Genomic DNA, 20,334 nt, shown 5'->3' with positions numbered 1-20,334 from the left:
TTTATAAATTATCGTTAGCTATAACTCGTAAAATTAACAATAGTCTTGCACGAAACCTCAGGTTAGATTTAATTAACCTCGGTCACATTTTTAAACAAACATCATAGAATTATAAAATATATTGACTTCTAATTATTAATTGGCGGGGATTTGCTTTGAAATTCCATCGTACGCTGATTGCAATTATTACTATCTCAATTGTATATGAATTCATATAGACCTGCCGCAGCTTTCACATTGGAACGATGACAAATATATTACTGATTTAAAAAAAAAAATTACGAAACATGACAAGAAACTTCCGGTTCATCCTGTAATATATAATTGTTTAATTATTAAACCTATAAGATATCTTATAAAAAGTAAATTTTTATGCATTTCCATGGGTACATTGTTTATTTCTGCGTAATATTTAACTTGTTTAGCTTCATTCATGAAATAATAATTTTCCACCAACCTATATTGTATGATTGAAAAATATTCAATTATAAAAAAAAAATTTAATTATTATAATATTTTTGAAAATACTTTGTCTTGATATATTTAAAAAGTACTCATAAATGTGTTATAAATTGCATATTGCCCTCTAATCATCCCAACTGTCTAACAAATTGGATAGTCCTATTTTTTTTATATTCAGCATTGTATATACGTTTAAGTCTGAGTTCGTTATAACTTATAAGAAGTAATAATAATTAGTTATGTACTTTTAAATTGTTTATTTAAATTGTATTAGAACCTATGTGTATTTTTATAGTTCATAAAAAAGTTGTTATAGATAACTATCTAAAAATAAAGAAAAAAATAATAGCAAAATATTTATTGGGTAATTATAATTTTAAAATTTGTAAAAAGTCCTTTGCGTAAAGTGGCGAGGCGGTTGAACTTCGTTTCGCTGTGGCCTTGCGGTTGGAGTATATGTAATTATTTCAAGCGGTATATCTGGACATGCACCGATTATTGCCTGATTATACGGCGTTAGAAAGCGCGAAAATGTGTTTTAAAATATTAAATATTTTAAGAAAGTAAACTTTTAAATTTAAATGTAAATTATAGAATCTTAAATTGCTATAATTACATTTTTTAGTAGTTTTAAATATATTTTGGATTAGTACAAGAGTTACTTAGCGATATTTTATCATCAATTGATTTTTAATTTAGAGTTAAGCTGATACTAGGTAAGACTATTGGTTTTACTAGTTAGATTCTTAAGTTTTTTTTTCCTGGTTAAAGCCTTACTTGTAGAAGTCCAATAGTCTCAGTCTCAGAAAGTATGTTTATAGATTTGAAATCGAACTCTAGTGGTACTTATACTCGTCCAGCGAAAGAACACGCCGTGGCCCAAAGAAAGTCGGTATATTTTTTTCATCCCTTGTGACACCCTATCTTAGTGAAACCGGTCTCGATGACAATGTGTAGCGTGGGGATGTGCAGAATCTGAGGGTTCTCTCGACGGACATAGTATAGAAAGGTATTTTTTTAAATTCTGAAAATTTTAGCATCGAAAATTTCGCAAAAAAACTGAAAATAAATACATTATCAATTTATAATCTTAATCTTAAGTCTTGACCAATTTTGGATACCTAAAATAAGTTCTGCTTAAAATCGTTTTTATTAAATTTGATGATGTATGATAGGTAATACAGACGTGCAGTATATAAATATGTACGGGTAGGTATATTTGGATTGTTACATAGATTTAAGAATAATATATTTTGTGGTATCTTTTAATATCTTGCAAACTGTAATAAATAATACACTTAAATATTTTTATAATAAAATGTCCTCAAAGAAAGTTGTTTCAAATAATTTTTGATCTGAGAAAAAATATAGAGTTTTTATGACTTGGTAGTACTTATCTCAAATTGAATGTCTCATCGTATCAATGGAAAAAACTGAAATATTTACTATTTAAGTTCCAGAAAACCACTAATATGACAAACGGCTGCGGCAATAAATACCAAAATTATAAACCTTATGATTACTATGCAAGTATAATAATGAGTATACCTATATTAACGGTACATTAGCTTTTTGTAGGTGCAAACTAAAAATCTCGTTTTTTTTATGTTGAAATACACTCGGAAATACAAATATAAATGCTTGTATCTAAACGTGTTTTTAATTTAGATTTACTAAAGACTAAGTTAAAATGCAGAAGAGCTCACTTTCTTATTTCAATATATACACCTATAATATAAACCTGAAAGTCTAAATAAATACCAAACTAGATAACCGGTCTTATTCTACACTTAATATATTTATTTTCTTCGTATTTGACGTATAATAATAATATGTAATGCTTAAGTAGCACACGGGTGTGCTTAGCCATTATTTCAATCGTTATGAGTAATTTGAACTACGTATTAAATAATATTCAGTGTTTCGTATAAAATTGCATAACTGAAATTTTTTAGAGTTTTGAATATATAATTTATGTAATATTAATTATAATCGATAGATTATAAAACCACCTGCGTCTTAATAATTACGATATGGTTAGGATCTTAGGTACAGAAAATAAATATAAGATGAAAGAAGAACAGGCAAGATATATACTATTGAACTTTTCATCATAAGAATGAGTATTTATGTCCTTCAGCACAAAATAACCAACTACCTTATTAGGTATTATAAAAAGAATATTCTTTAGTAATTTCTAAATCGATTTCCACTTTAAACCTTTAATTTTGAATATTGGAGGCTTCATTTTTAACAATTTGTATTATAAATATATGCTAAGGTTCAAATCAAATCTAAATATTCTATATTAATATGTTGTATACCTACTTATATAGTATAATATGTTTTATAAATATAATATACGATTTATTAAAAAAAAAAAAATTGTGCATTTTTCAAATTCCAAAAGATAAAACAATTTTATGTGTTAACAACACTGGTACATAAATCCCTAGCTCCCCTGGGATTGACATTTCGATGCAATTAATAATATGTATTTCGGTCGTGTCCCACATACCCATGACGAAGATGAGGGGGCCAAATGCCTGCAGGATGGAAAGTATATACATATTAGTATATTACATATATGTAATATATTATATGTGATAGAAAACCGGTTGTATGGTCATTAAAAAATATAAGTGCATTAGAATTTGAATAATTAATACATATCTTCAAATAAATGGGCGTTACAAATATTAACTAATATTTTTTCGAAAATCAAAAAAAAAATTAACAATTAATTTTTTTACAGAAACAGTCAAACCGAATGAGATCAGATCACCAGAGGAATCACTGTCGACGTTTTACTACTTTACAAGACACAGATACAGATTCACTGTCTTCCATCGACCCATACAGACTGTTAGATGACGACCTCAGAGATGTATACACAGACATCACACGGGTTTGTGATATTTTAATATTATACTTGTTGTAAAACTGGAGAGTAAAGATAAATATACTTAGGTATTTTGAGACTAAATATAATTAATGTATAGGTACAGCATCACTGAAAATCGAATAGTAGTACGTAGGTCATTTATATAAAAGCTAAAAATAAAAATCGATACCATAAAATGTATTAACCATAAATTGATTTATTTTACATGAAAATTATTTTTATTTAAGTATTATAAATGAATGGCAAATTGTAGTTATAATATTATGCAACATTATATAACTCAATTATGAACATAATTCAATCATATAAATAAATATTCGATAAATATTTTAGAGGTTGGGCACATCTATTATGATAGAATATAATATAATATATATGTATAAAAAAAACTTTCACTAATTTTTGTTTATATTAATAGTAGTTATAAGTTAGTATATAGTTTTAACCATTAATAATTCTTCACATTCCACGTTAAATTACACAATGGAATTAGTCGCCATTGTTTATAAATATATAATAATATATTATAGATACATGTTTATGTATATAAATACATTTTATATACTTACCTACAATTATCTGTATTTAATTTGTTTAAAAGTCATAATAATAATAATAATAATCGATAAATATTAATTTTAAAGATAATTTTTGTGATTTATTATTTAGGAACTTGAACTGAACACTAATCAAGATGAGCTACGGACGATAGCTACATATTACTTCGATGGGCAAGGAAAAGCCCTTAGGCCTATGGTGGCTATCCTGATGGCTCATGCCATAAATTACCACATGAACAATAAGTAAGCTAGCACATTTTAACAATAATGAAAATTATACCTCAAATTCTTATTTGTCATGATACTGAAAATGTGAACAAAAAGTAGATCAAATTATGTTTATACAGATAGAACTGTACAACTGGTTGACATATATACTTACGCAGGAAGATATCAAGAATATTAAAACTGGTTATGGCTCATGTAACCTAGATGTCTTACTTACATTCCTGTCCAAGTCTTATTATGTACACATTTTTATATCCAAAATTTAAGTGAAAAAAATTTGATAATATATAGGTATACCTGCAGTACACAATATAATATATAAAAAAAAACTATGCTACTTAAACGTATACCAAAAATTGTGAAAATTATATGGTTAGTTAATAATTTAATAAATATATTTTGTCCTTTTAATCAGATTTACAAATTGGCTATTTTGAATTTTCCCAAAAATATCCAAACATTTTTATTTTCGGTATTAAAATATAAAAATAATTTTTATATATTATACGTGTAACGCATCTGACTATAAATTATATACATAAAAAAAAATTAAACATATTGATAAGAACAAAAGTTATTTCATCCGTCAGGTCTTCCTGTACCTACCATGTACCTATTATACTCTATAACATTTAAATTTTAAATTTTATAATACTAAATATGCAAACAAATTATAAAATTACAATTCCTATTATTTTAAAAATATAATTATGGAGCATATTATACATTATGTATCTACTAATATACGATTACTAAAGCCTACCAAATATTGTAAATTACAATACACGATACTCAAAGATAAGAATCGCCTAAAAAAATTGCCTATCCAATATTGTTTTTAATATAAGTTGCGTATTTTAACCCGTTTATATTACAAATAATTGTTTTAATTATCGTATTTAATTACGCGGTAAATGGTAATCATTAATTGTTTCTAATTAACGTTTTTTTTAAATACTTCGTTATTTCAACTCTAAATGGCTAAAAACATATTTTACAGATAAGCACATAAGCAATTAATATACAAAACCTCCGTGATTAAAGGCAATCACTTGGTTTTTGTAGGGGATAAGGTAGTGTCTTGTGTTTTGATCACGAGTGTCGTGTATAAATTGTCATTATTATAATATTTGATTCTACTGTAAACACAAATCTAATATGATATATTATATATTTTATGAATTAACCTGACTACCTATCATTATTAACTATATTGTTTGAAAATTGTACATTAACAGTTTTAATAGTTTTAACTTTTTTTGAAAATTTTAAACTTAAATTAAATGTTGTCGATGTCATAAGACACTTAAACTAATTTAATAAATTTACTTGTAAACAATGTTTGTATATTATAGTACTTACCTATAGTATTCTTACGGTTACAGTGGTTTGGACAAAAAACAAAGAGAAGTAGCTATGATTGCGGAAATGATTCATTCTGCATCCCTAATTCACGATGATGTCATTGATCAATCAGACTTTCGACGGGGAAAGCCGAGTGTAAACGCGCTTTGGAGCCACAAAAAAGTAAGTAATTTTTTCTCGATTAACCTGACTATTTAGTATCGGTGTTTAAACTAATATATTCTTTATCTTTACTGCATTTTACAAATTATATATACCTAATAACATAACACAAAATTTTTATTGAGAGAATAAAAATGATTTCGATTTAACTTTCAGTTTTTAACGATTCTCGCCTGACTAGAAATAAGTGTTATTTTATCTGGAGATCGATATTTTGAATTTTTTTGTATTCTATAGGTAACTGTACGGAAAAAAAATAATCATCGTGCGTTTAAAATATTTTCAATAAAAACTATTAACGTTTATAAAACTTTTTTTTTCATGCTTTTAAGTCGTTAATTCCATGTTCCAAAGCAGAATATTTTTCACAGTAAGTAGGTACTTGATATATAAAAACTGAATTTTGGACGAGTATAGTTTCTGAGTTATAAGTATTTTTAGTTTATATTGAGTGGCACATGAGACCACAGGTCACATATGTAAGGATACTCCACAAAATGTTTGTCCACTACACACATCAAAACTTTAAATACTTAAGTATAAATTATCACTTGATACTAAATCAACTAAACGTCTGAATTTTGATTTGTAAACCTACATCAAAATACTCCGAAAAATATTCTGTTTCGGAATATGAAATTAAAAGTGTATTTTGTCATTTAAAAATGATAACAATAAACAATTGTAAGGAAAATATTTTCATAAACTATTAAAATTTTTTAAGTAGCAAGTGTTTTACGTTAAATGAATCCCCTGGTATATAATATATGCCGTGTGTCTACGAAAACAGAGTACCTGCACTATACCTATAGTTAAATTACCAATATTACTCTACAAATATTTTTTAATTCTGTTCGGGGTAAATGAAACTAGACTATTGGATCAACAATATTATCTCCCGCAGACAGAATTCTAAAATATGTATAGGGTACTGATTAATGTAGGTAACAGAGTTATAGAGTATACTCAGATTTCGCGGACACACGGTATATATATATGGTAATTTGAAAGTAAGTACCTTTCCAGTCCATTAAAAAACTGTTAGACCTTGATCGTAGCTCTAAAGAGTGATAATTACCTCACGACATGGATGTAGTGAATAAAAAAAACGAAGTTAGATCTCAAAGAAAATCGTCTTTTCTTTTAATACTGTACAACTTCAAATCCTTACAATTTTGACAATTTGAAATAAATCATGTTGAAATATCTTATAATCAACAAACTTTGATGAATATAGAGTTGTGTTATTTATTATAATTAAAATAGAAAACCACAGCTATTTAACTATCTTCATCCTATATTTTTTGAAAATAATTTATTCACGTATAACCTACCTATATATAATTGCATGCTTCTGTTATTCAATTGTGCTTGTATTTCATAAATATCAATGTGTAATACACTAATACTGATGATATACCATACTACTGACCTTGACCCCTTGTACCCGTTATAGTTTTACCGAAAAATAATACAAACGAAATTGCTCGTCTTATGCTCATATATAAGTAGAACATTTTTAAAACCTTTAGAAGTACTATATTACTGTCACCTTATATTATATACTCCATTTACTATTAAGAAGAGGTCGCATATTAACATAATATTATTATTACTCGTTAAAAATGGTACTATGTAGTAAACAAATGGTGAAAAACTGTATATTTAGTAAACTTATGTGTTAAACATTTATGAAAGTCTTAAAATTGTATAATGTGACGTTCGAACCAAAAGAGTAATTATGATCAATTAGTATTGGGTATGATTCGGTTAATTCAATTATATCTCACTATTACTGCTAAACTTTCGTACGTTTAATGAAGTTAGCTATTATAAAACGTTGATATATATATTATTCTAAAAACAAACAATCGATATACTGTATTATAATTATTATTTTTTTTTGCTGTTTTATTTTACATTGTTATTTTTTTGAAATATCTATCGTTAATAATAATTCTTGAATAGTGTTTAAGATTAAATTATTATACATTCTTAAAAATACACCTGAGCTGATTATCGATACCTGACGCACAGTCAGGGCACGACGTGTATCAAAACTACTCTATCAAAAAAAAAAAAAACGATGCACCGCGGTCGGGTCGTGTCCAACACGGAATGTAATAAGTTAGGTATGGTGTGTATAATCGTCACGTAGTGGTGACAAGTGTCGACAATGATGATTATAATACCTTTAACAACAACAACAACGAAGACTATATTATTATAATGTTTAGGTGGTATATCGCAGTGAGATGATGGTAATTAAATCCGACGCGGCGCCGGTGACCATTAACCGACCCGGCTAAGACCGATATATCGATGAATGAAGAAGGTTTGGCACCGTGGGTTTATACTTTCACTGTATAATATAGGCAGGCAGGCAGACAGACAGGTATAATAAGGTATACATAGTTACGAGCGGAGACCCACTTATTACGCGCGCTTCGAGCCGCTGCGGCGGAGATGTTTGGTCGTGGAATACCGCGCACGCGGGTATCGACGATCAATTTCACTCGAGCAACCCGACAAACGCAAACAGTTCTCGAAAGCGGTCTTTTATAAGAAAGTCGCGTGCAGGATGTCTGTATTTTGTTGTTTTTTTCATATCTCGTTAATATTGTAGGTATACCGTAAAAGACGGTCGTCGCGGTAATAAATATGTATATAAATTATATATGTATTATGTAGTCAGGTACTCGTTGCCGCCACGATTAGCTGAACTTGTCGAGATCTATGGGAAAACGCAGAAAGAGATAGAGGGAGAGAGGTATCGGGAAAAAAAATCGAAAATGTCAACCGAACAAGTTTGACCCGTGGCCAACATGTAACGTCTTCCACGCGATAAAGGGCAAGGTCGTCCGCCGGTTGGCGCACGGTAGTACTTAGTCACTATATGCTGCGTACCGTTGGCGCGTGAATGGTACGTCGACACTATCGTGAGTTGCATCATTCGAATATAATATCCTCAAAATTATAATATATACAGAGAATTCCTTCTGTGCATCAACAGGACTGCAGTCTTGAATTTATTATTATTACGACTTGTCAGTAAGAAAAAATTGTGTTATGTTCTCTCTCTCTATCTATCTCTCGTTATTTTCTCCCCTCTTCTCAAAAATATCGTACGATTTAATATATAATATTATTCTTGGCCCTGTATGTGCGTTTTGTGTGTCGGTGGCAGCGTGTATATAGAGAAAGTTCAACGTGTGCGTAGGCTGCCTGTATAGTTAGGAATATGCGTCGTGTGTGTTTCACAATTAGACGCTTGTTCCGGAAGACCTTTCACGCAATGTGTAAACAACAAATTTGTTATCTATATATATATAAACGCACATTAATAAATAATACTTAGAGGCTTGCACTGTCGTCCAAATTTAGAGAGTCCGATCGATTCTCGGACATTATATTTGTGACAAAACTCCCGGGAACCGAACAGGCAAAGATCCGGTTTCCAGATATATTGTAGTAGATATAACAAGAAGGGCTGGTGTGTAAGTAACCGGTGAGAGCGAGACGTGATTGACCGTTTAAATATTTTACTAGTTTTAACATTAAACATTTAAACGAGATACCTACTTCAAATCGTCGATTTGACGATTAGACGATAAAATAATACTATTTTAAAATGTTGTAAATGTTAGTGGTTAATGGTTTCGTACCAATACCGGGTGGAATTTTTTTCACATCTTTAATTTTTTTTCAAATAGTTTTTTTTCAACCTGAATACCTTGAAATATTTTTACTAGAATAACAGATCAATATCCTATGTATTTGTTCTTATTTCATTGAATATATTCAATAAATTCTTCCATTTTAAATTTGTTTAAACAATTAATCCTTAAGTACTAAATTATAATACATATTTTCCTATGCCAACTATTAAAATTAATTGGATAATTAAATACAAACAAGTAAAATGCAGTTGTATAATACAAAAATCATCTTTGCGTGCCAAATGAAAATTAAGGTTTTAATTTTGATATAATCGATGGATATGTTTGCATTAACAATGACGAAATCATTTAAAATATGGATTAAAAATTGTCATGAATTTTCTTTCAATATATCATGATCAGATATCCAACAATTTCTAATAAATTTATATTCACATCACGGGATTTTTTCTTAGACACATAATATAAACTAAATACGTTGTTGCCAATGAAATAATTCCTGTAGGTACACAAATGTACATTTCATATATTATATGATGTATAAGTGATAAACTACTTTCATTAAACGATATTTGGACTCATTATTTTACAAATATATAGTACGAGTATAATAATAAATGTCAAAAGATCCAAATAGTAAATGACAAAAAATCAGTTATTGTTCATAATATTTCGCTAAATCATTTAATATATATCTATATAATATCTGACTTAAATTAAGTGTAAATAAACCTATAAACTTTGAAGTTATGGTACACTTATATATTTTGATAGTTTAAACATAATATTAATATCATAAATGCTTAGAAGATCAAAGGTTATGCTAGCACATATAGGTACATATTATGGTATAACACTATAATAGACATTATTTATTATGTAATACGCTAATATTGAATGACTATAATATTATTTGTCTTGAGAGTTGAGACTACTTTGAATGTTTTTCATCGTAAACTGTAAGCGTATTAAACAATATACCTTCATTAAATACGTTATTACACACGCAAAATTATATGCTATATTAATATTACAATTTTTTTTATTATTTCCTAATTTGTTCCGTCATCAATTTCAATTAACTTAAATACACGAATGGGTTTGACATAGTCATCGAACACAATAGACAACGACATTTACATTGAGTAAACATCGTTTCATCCGTAAACCTTTAGACATTGTTTTGAAAATACGTTTCTGCATTCACATAACCTCACGGGTATTTTATTATTCTGTCTCATTTCCATTGGACCGTTTATCACTTATCATACGGAATTACTGTAATTAGATCCCTTGTTCAGAATCACGTTGTGATTATCTAACAATGTTATTGTTTCATAACTAATATCTTGATTGTTATATAAAAATATATTTAATTTAAAATAACTTTTTATTATTATTTTAAATTTTAAACGAAAAATTATTTTTTTTTAACTTACTGTAGTTTTTAATTTAAAATTTAAATGCACCATTAATGGATTATAATAATTATTACAAATCGTGTAAGATATATAGATCAACGTTTACACAATCAGAAATTATACTTAGTTTTTCCAGCTTAGTATATTAACGTCTTATAATATTCAACTATACACATTACAGGCGTTATTTACCTTTCGACAGTATATTTTTTAAAATATTTAACTGCCAATACAGAATTAAATTTAGCATGACGTTACTCCCTACTTGTTTATGATTGTGAAAAAGCACAAACGAAATCTATAATTATAACCCCTACAACCCATTGACCCAGAATGGTCATGTGACCTTTAGTGAAATTATTAGAGAAGGGCATCGGAATGCAGTCGAAACCCTCCAAAATGACACACCCAAGTTCAACCCGAGGCACACTTGCAAAAATGTATTCCTACCTCAAAATATTAAACATAGATTGCTTTCACCTGTAATATAATTATTGTATTGGCACAAGATGAACCGACTTTCTAGTTATAAAATACTGATGCGTTTTTTGTTTATATGTTTATAAAACTCAATAAAACAACTTGGACATATTTACAGGTATAAAAATTTTTTATAAGAATTTACTTAATAATTTTGACCATGTTATAAAATGAAATAACTATAAAGTGGTTATTTAAAATAAAAAAAAGTAGTGGTTGGCGTCGTTATGTCTGTGGTTTGTTTGTTCCCGCATAAATTCGCTAATGTTGAATGAATTATGAACGCCTTTACATACAATAAATAATTGATAACATATAAGTAGGTATGAAAAAAGTTAGTCACATTAAAAAACAAGTAGGTTATTACTCATTAGTTGTCTATCAAAATAGTACGTTCAACTTACCTTAGGTACCAATATTAAGTTGTTCCGTATCATTGAATACAAATCGATTTCATTCAACACTCGAAAAGACTTTTGTGTCATAATTCGATATGAAGTATATCATAGATTTATAATTATTTAGGAACCTCAACCAGCTCTATAACGGTGTTGATATTTATTTATTTAGATAGTAACAATCGAATTAGAAAACTGATAAGAAATGTTCCAATGTGTGATTATAATATAAATCATTTTAATGTAACAGGGTAACGCTCCTCAATTCTCAAATGCTATTTTGAAATATGGTTTTAAATTAATAATACGCACATATTGTATATATATCAAATACTCTTTTGGTAGTGCCTTAGTGTCTTCTATTCTTTATTTTTCTTTGAAATGTTTTTGTTTCACAATTATTATTACACTATGTCCGTTTAGATTACTAAATTATATATTGTTTGTCAACGTTGCTACATAATATAACATCATAAATCATTTTGTGGTCTTTGAGCTTTTTCTGTTTTGTTTTTGACTGGGTCACGACAAGAGAAAAATAATTTGGGGTAATGCAATTTAAAATGTTATGAAATTTGGCGATGACGAAACGCTGTATTATATAGTGTATACCTGTTATATTATATTTATACTTTTTTATTGATCTAAAAAATAAATACACTGGCATATGAAGAGGCCGTTAGTATATAATAGAATTTTTTTCCTGTTTTTATTTTTACTATAGTGTTTTTATATTTTTATACATTTGGCTACATTAAATTTTTAATACTCGATTTTTTTAAGAAGACCAATGTTGGACGGGAAATCCGGTTCCCGTCAAAAATGTTTGAAGGATGTTATGTTTTCTTGTTTACTGGTATTTACGACATTCCGTGATAATGCACCTGAAAGTAGATTTGACTCCACATGATTCACATGTCATGTGTGGAGTTCTGGTTTGGCCATAGGCTATTGGAAAAAATGCTTGTCCTCGTACGTAGTGGATTTTCTATCATTTTTTATTTTATTTTGAGCTCTGGGTTGTTCCATATTTATATACTGTTTTTTATTTAATTTAATTTTGTATTTGGTTTTTGCCCTAGTTTTTCCATGTGTCGTTAAGTATAATTTGTACAATATTATGTATTAATATTTAAAAATGTACTCTTTTGTCTTTTGACAAATTTGTTCAAGTAGGTACGCTTCTTTGATCTCATTTTTCGTTTCCGATAATACTGCTCCGATTACTCTTAAAAAGAAAATGTTTCTTTTTCTCTACCTATTACTTAATAGGTTTTTTTCTTGAATGAGATTTATTACACCAGAAGGGTTTGTGGTGTTCTTAATTCTTTTATAACTACTAAGTGAGTCACTGAATATTATATAGCTGTCTTGTACTGTTTGAGTATATGTATTCGACTACTTTATTTATTGATAGTGCAATAGCCCATGGCTGTCCATTGAGTATATTCCATATATGGTACAATATGTTATAGCTACTATAGTCAACACTTAGGTAACTAAAAAAAATATTACTTATAATAGTTATTGAATATTTTTTTGTAATAATTCTATACATATATCTTTAAAGTGCTCTGTAAACAATTGCGTATAATGTTAAATTGATGTAGGTTTTTTCGGAACTGAACTCTGCTCATTACCGTATCTGTCAAAATATAATTATTTACTCATAAATTTCGGTAAAAAGATAAAAATTAATACACTGCTTAGAAAGGAAGTTAATTAAATTTAAAATTAATGTCAGCAGTTACTAGTTAATAATAAATGTATAAATGTCATCAATGAATTATTTATTATACTTGCTGCTTAGGTATTTCTTGAAATGTTTCAGTAGAATGATAAACTTCGAACCGATAAATTATTTTTTAAAGTTATTGAATATTCGGTATATAATATAGGTATGGTTATAAAACATGATTTGTATTATAGCATTTTATAATATATTTGGTTTTTTAAAATTACAATCTTTGCAATTCCTGTTAAATTATCTACTAAACATTGAAACCAACATCAATCACCTATGAACAATAATTGTTTATATACCATGTAATAAAATCGTTTTTACGTTTTTTAAGTAATTTAATTTACTATTTGTCTTCAGGCTTTTAGATTATTAACCATATTCATATTATCATTGATTATAAATATTTATATTCAATGATATTATTTATGTACACATAAACTGCCAAGTACCTATACAACCCTCTTACCGGGTCCGTCGGACGTCGTCAGGTGAACGTTCGAATGTCCACGTGTATATAACCGACCAGCGTCTGTCCTTGACCGGACACAAGGCTGCGTCTATCGATTGGTTGGTCATCGCATCCGTCGGGTATACTGTCCTGTTGCCTACAAGACACACCTTTACTATCGTCTCCTAATACATGTTATCTGCTGGAATGCTGTTTCTTTTCACATCCGACCGAATTATGCAATCACAGACTGCTGTATAATATGTGCGTGCGATGAGTGTATATATTTTCTCCTTAAGCGCACCTCCCCTCGGGCCCCGGGCGGGCGTTTAACGTTTCTTTCTTTTCGAAAAACCATCCGACCTTGGCATACAGCTTGGCATGACTAAGCAACGACGATTTACTCATAAATTATTCGGATTAATGTGTGTATATATATTATACATAATGTATACAAACGTATTTATTTTTTTTTAGTAGATTACGTAATACAATTGTGCGTCTCTTTCCATTTTGATTTGTTCTCCCGTCCAATATAGCTATATCACGAGTTTGCGAAATTATAAACGACGATACCTAATGTCCAATGGGCGAAAGTAAACGAACATTATTATATTATGTATATCGGCTTTGGATATCCAAGGTTTTTCGGCTTCATACATGAGTACAAATCTATGTCAGATATTTCAAAGCTTTGACGGGTGAATCAATTATTAATGAGTAAATACGTAATACCATATACACTCGTCGGAAACTCACGCATTCCATACAGACATACAGAACGTCATGTATAATTATTTAAAGTCATTCCGGATGTTCACCGTAAGCACAAAACATACCCCGGAGCCTTTGACAAAATATCTACCAATTTTATCGTATGACTGCGTGACATATCTATTATTTAGTAAATTACTATGTATATATCTACTCATGGGGTTTCTTTTGTAAGGGGTGAGGGTGAATACTGCGTCGTACATGTATATTATTCAAAAAAAGGCAAAAAACAAAAAATATAGAAACCAGTCGTCTATAAATGCTGGAATTTATTGTCATAATATGAACTTTATCTTATTTCCATTCATAGTGTATGCGTAATATTATTATAATTAGCGTCCGTAAGCGCGCAGTTATCAAACTTAAGTCTGCACTCTACAGTATTGTCAAAACTCGGAATTAGAGTACTCCATCTAAATTTATTCAAAATACTTTTCCAAAAGCTAAAATTTAATTTATTTTACACCTACCTATTAAAGTTTTCAGTTGATAATTCGTATGTGTAACAAATTGTATATACCTATGTCCTATATACTCTCAAGTAATAATACCAAACCATGAAGTTTAATTAATTTGAGTGAACAGTTTTATACAAATTTTATAGGTAGGTACTTAAATTATTATGAAATATTTTAAATATATATATTGTATATATTTATGTTTTGTAGTGTAATATAGTAGGTATAGCAATAACAAAACATTTATCTCTAAATTAAAAATACTACAATATTTAACTGTTTCACAAAAAACCCTAGCATTTAAATGTGTATTATTAACATTTTTAAAAGATTTAGAGTTAAAAGTTTTGAATTATTGAGGTCCTTTAATTATTTATCGTTATTTTTTCTCACCTAGTATTATGAAATCAATTTTTTGGATAGTTTCTTAACCACTCCATTGTTTACTAAGTATAAATAATAAATGACATAGGCTGCTTGTACTTATATGTTTGCAGCGTTATTCTTATTTTAAGCAAATATGTTGCTGATATTAGTCTGTCGTTGTTATTTACATAACTAATTCCTCAAAACTATATAAACAGTATAATCACATGTCTAGAAAAATTCTCGTTGTATAGGTACTTACAATATAATATACAATGTTGATTTATAATTAACCACTTCATATAAATAAGTGTATGTATTAATAATGTACATGTGAAATACACACTTTAAACAATAAAATATTATAATTCATTACTCAACTAAATAGTAACTAACTAACACTACATTTTTGGGGAGAAACTACATGAGAAAGTTTGTTTGTATTATATTCAATTAATTGATACTTAACATGTACAGCTTGGTGGCGTAAACCAATGTTATTATTATGACACTTGTACATTTTCTACGTATTGAGTAGAAAATAACATCCAATTTCTTAATGTGTGTGTTTTGGAATTACGAAAAAAAATTCCACTATAATGTATATTTAATTTAAAGAAATGTTCATTAGACATTTTATACTAATATTTTATTTATCTTAATTGTATTTGAATTTGTGTGCTAGACTAGTGTCATTATAACTATTAGGTAATACTAATCGATCACGTAAAATATTAATCGTTAATTTTCATACCTAAAGGTGTATAATTGGGATATTAATTATTGTGATATAATGCACTTATGATAATTTCTTTAATGAATATTTATTTATTTTCTCTTCAAACATAATTCCGGTTTTTAGAGGAATCTACATTGACCTTAGAACATAATATTTTCAGGAAGAATTTCGTAATGGTTTTTTATAACGCATTCTTGTAATATAAACTTTTTTCAAAAATACTGAAATAAATAAAAATTTTAGTTTTAGTTTTTTATTCTTGTCTTATAATTTCACGTCAATATATCTAAGCGTTTCATGAATAACATTTCAAATATTTAAATTTTATCTTTTAGGCTATATTGTAGATATCTACATAAGGTATACTCAAATAATTTCATCAGTCGTATAATATATATATAATATGTTTCTGTCTGGCCATCATATTGTGTCATTATTTTCGACCAAGGGTCATAAGTACATGGTCACTTCGGAGGCGTAACCGGGCGCTCAAGTTAGGCAACTCCTACTGCCTCCAAGACGTAGATCAACCAATGAGAAATTATAAGTATTTATTTTATTTTTTCAGTCTCTCTTTGAAAGAAGTAAAGGATAAGTCTGATTCATCTAATCTAGGTATAATAGCCATAAATACTATAATTATTATAGTGAAAGTATATTTCGGTGTTATCTGTCTATTGATGCACATTATATCTAAAACCCATCGGACGTTAATAATCGATCTGCTGTCTTCTTAATTTTAAACTATACAATTCTATACAATATAGGAAAAATAAAAACATAACATAAAAAACAAAATAAAAACTTAGAATATTAATATTTGATTAACATAAAACTCTTATCCCATCGAAATATTTTATTTAATGGAGATTAATGTAAATCGTATTTTATATAAATATAAAAGTAAAAACAATTGATAATTTAATCATACGACGAATTATATCCGCTTCATCACATATTTTCAGAAATATTGTACACGTGTTAATTATCTCGTGTACTTAATGTCAAACGTAGTATTTTTTTTAAATATTATCAAATAAAAATTATTATTTTTATTACAAAGTTATGATTTTCATCTCTATTCAGAATAACTAAAATAAATGTTGTTTAACACAATACGTGAGTTGTCGTGTTGTTCAACTCGAGATCCTATTGTTGGATAATAATTATACGATTTAAACTTTAAATCAGCTCATATAAATTACATTTAAAATCAGATTATTATAAATCCTCCAAAAACCATAAATCGCTATTATATAATCTGTAATAAAAATTCTGGCGATTGTGTTAAAAGATATAATATAATTATGAATAGTATAATGCATTCGATTGATTTCTTATGAATGTAATTGTGTGGCTATAGGTTTTTTTGTAGATACATATTGATGATAACTATGAATAATATAGCCATTTGTATGGTCATGTTAATATTAATAATTATACATTTTTTAACAAATGTTATAACTGTTTTGTACTTTAATTTTTCAGGTAGCCATGGCTGGTGATTATATATTGGCAGTAACGTCTATGATGATCGCCAGGCTTAACCACAATGACGTCACAATAACGCTTAGCCAAGTACGTGTAATCTTGTTAATGTTAATATTAAACCAAACTTAAAAAATATCCTATACAGTATCGAAAAACGGCACAAATTGAAAACTTTACAGATCATCACTGACTTGGTTCAAGGAGAGTTCATGCAGCTCGGCTCTAAGGAGACTGAGAACGAAAGATTTGCTCACTATTTAACGAAAACTTACAGAAAAACAGCCAGCCTCATAGCCAATTCAGTCAAAGCTGTAAGTAAAAAAACTATATAACTACAAATAACTTCTATAATATTATAGAATTAGGGCCAAATAAAAATGGTTTTTATTTTTTTTTATTGAGATGCATATTTTATAGTCTGGAACATTCGTTATAAATTATAATTTAACTGTTAATATTGTTTATATTTACAATGACCCATTTAATCTATAATACCCCTTTCCCTATAAATTATAATACTTTAAACTACAGTATCAGTTAACTATTCATTCGTAATTGGATATTCATTTGTATTCATATTCAAGCATAGGTCGAAGCATATTACACAGACCTAATATTATATATAGGTACTACAATGTGAAATTTAAAAACAAAAAAACCAAAAAAATAAATATTTTACTAGACCCATAACAGTCGATTAGTTTCAAAGTATCTAAGAACATACTATAATCGAGTCCTAAATTTAAAAAATATCACCGTATATATTTATTATTTACGACTGTATTATTATTATTATTAAAATCCAATCATCTAGTATTCGTTCTTTATACCAAAAGCCGGTTTAGCGTATCATCCTGATATTATGTTGTTCGTAAATTAACAGCAGCAGCTCCTAAACAATAATTATTATGTTATCTGTATACAATGTTCCAGTCGGACTAGTGGCCTTATTTCTAAAACTAATTGCCACGGTGTCGTCCGAATTCGGGATGGACGTTGAATAAATCCTCAGAAGCGTATCAAGTATTTTGCACACCATTTATTTCCCATTCGCATCGGCGTTTATACATATCCGTCTGTGTGTATAAACGCTGCGTAAAACAATTACATTACGTATTCATTTTCGCTATATACTCTCTTGCGTTTAACGAACGTCTCAAGTTTCATTTCTTTTAAACGCCTGGCTGAATCTCAAGGACCCGTTGAGGGAATATATAGAGCACGCAGACGGTAAAACTGGGCCGAAATAATTTGTTTTTGTCGAGTCGCATTACTCGTCGTGACAATGTCCGGTAAAACTATAATATGCATCGGACGCTGCAAAAGTGAAAAAAAAACACTTGTTCTACGATATTTATTTAAAATATACAATATTATGTACTCTTAATAGTATATACCCATATGCCATTATATACAAACGCGGTGTTACGTAAGTGATTTAAAAATATTGAATCTGCAGAACCGAATGATGAACGCAGTGCGTAGGTATGTAATGTTGTGTGTATAATAAATATATGATTTTATCATTGATCGTTAGTTATTAATTATTAAATATACATCGTCGTACAGTATATACATTACGAAAGAAAGCGAAATTTATTTTGCGCGTACATACCGCAGTGACGGCGGCGACGGGTACACCCTACCTTTAATTGCCGCATTGTGTTATTGGTATATAATATGCGTATACAATTACCACATGGATTAATTAAAACATCTTATATTATATACATTTTCTGGACGTACCTAAATTTATTACCATATTGTGTTATAACTGGTGAATTCTCCGCGTGTGATCCCGCAATGAATATACACGCGTACATACCTAATTAATAACTTTACATCTCAATATATTAGTGTACCTACCGATGACCAATTATAATACTATATATGGGGGACGGAGTGGCCGAGCGGACTAAGGTGTCGGTGGCATTTTTCTTCGGGCTGCAAGTCGCGGTGTCTGGAGAGAAGTGCCGCCATCCCCCATCCGGGCATGGCAGATACCTACGGGTGCCCACTAAAAAATCTGCCAAACTGTGTAAACGTGTTTAAATCCTACAATACCCTCCCACACAGTAAAAACTACCCAATGGCCTAAGTTACCGCGGGTTAATTAATAAAAAAAAAAATACTATGTATAATATATATATAGTACCTATAATATTTTTTACGACACAATGATAATAATAATTATTAGGTATTATTAATAGGTGCAGTGCAGCTTTGGTTCACGAAATGTCTCGCGCAAGTACACAATGTATACAATATATTATATTATACGTATCAGCTAGTGGCGGATCTAGAATTTTTTTTTGGGGGGACCCATTGTCTTTTTTCAAGTTTTACGACACAAATATTTAAAAATGGCCCAATTTATTAACCTAGATTCTGGGCCAATGGGGGGGGGGGGATTCTGCCCTCCCCCTAAATCCGCCACTGATATGTATATAAATGTAATATATTTTTACTATGTGTAACGTGTATGTAGGTATACCGGTGAATTGCGGTACTATTACTTATAAACCTATATAAAGAATAAAAACGTTACATTATGAAATCTCTGTGGGACTTTTTTTCTTTCTTTTTAAATTATTTTATTGTTCTATGCTAATAACGGAACGCGTACTTAATATAATACTGTTCTATTCAGAAC

At 28.8% G+C, this 20,334-nt stretch overlaps 1 protein-coding gene across 1 annotated transcript in view; it reads left to right on the top strand.

The window, feature by feature from the left end:
* The window catches only part of LOC132939636 (all trans-polyprenyl-diphosphate synthase PDSS1), a 39,888-nt gene that overhangs the window by 9,654 nt on the left and 9,900 nt on the right, over positions 1 to 20,334 (top strand). The window contains exons 2-6 of the mRNA XM_061006914.1: positions 3,218 to 3,370; positions 4,037 to 4,170; positions 5,541 to 5,682; positions 17,679 to 17,768; positions 17,861 to 17,992. Of these exons, the coding sequence (XP_060862897.1) occupies positions 3,218 to 3,370; positions 4,037 to 4,170; positions 5,541 to 5,682; positions 17,679 to 17,768; positions 17,861 to 17,992 (651 nt within the window). The remainder of the gene's footprint in view (positions 1 to 3,217; positions 3,371 to 4,036; positions 4,171 to 5,540; positions 5,683 to 17,678; positions 17,769 to 17,860; positions 17,993 to 20,334) is intronic.

Source organism: Metopolophium dirhodum, chromosome 2 (genome assembly GCF_019925205.1).
Source record: "Metopolophium dirhodum isolate CAU chromosome 2, ASM1992520v1, whole genome shotgun sequence".
Taxonomy (NCBI): Eukaryota; Metazoa; Arthropoda; class Insecta; order Hemiptera; family Aphididae; genus Metopolophium; species Metopolophium dirhodum.
Note: the sequence above shows the minus strand (reverse complement) of the source record. Positions and strands in the feature narration are given on the sequence as shown.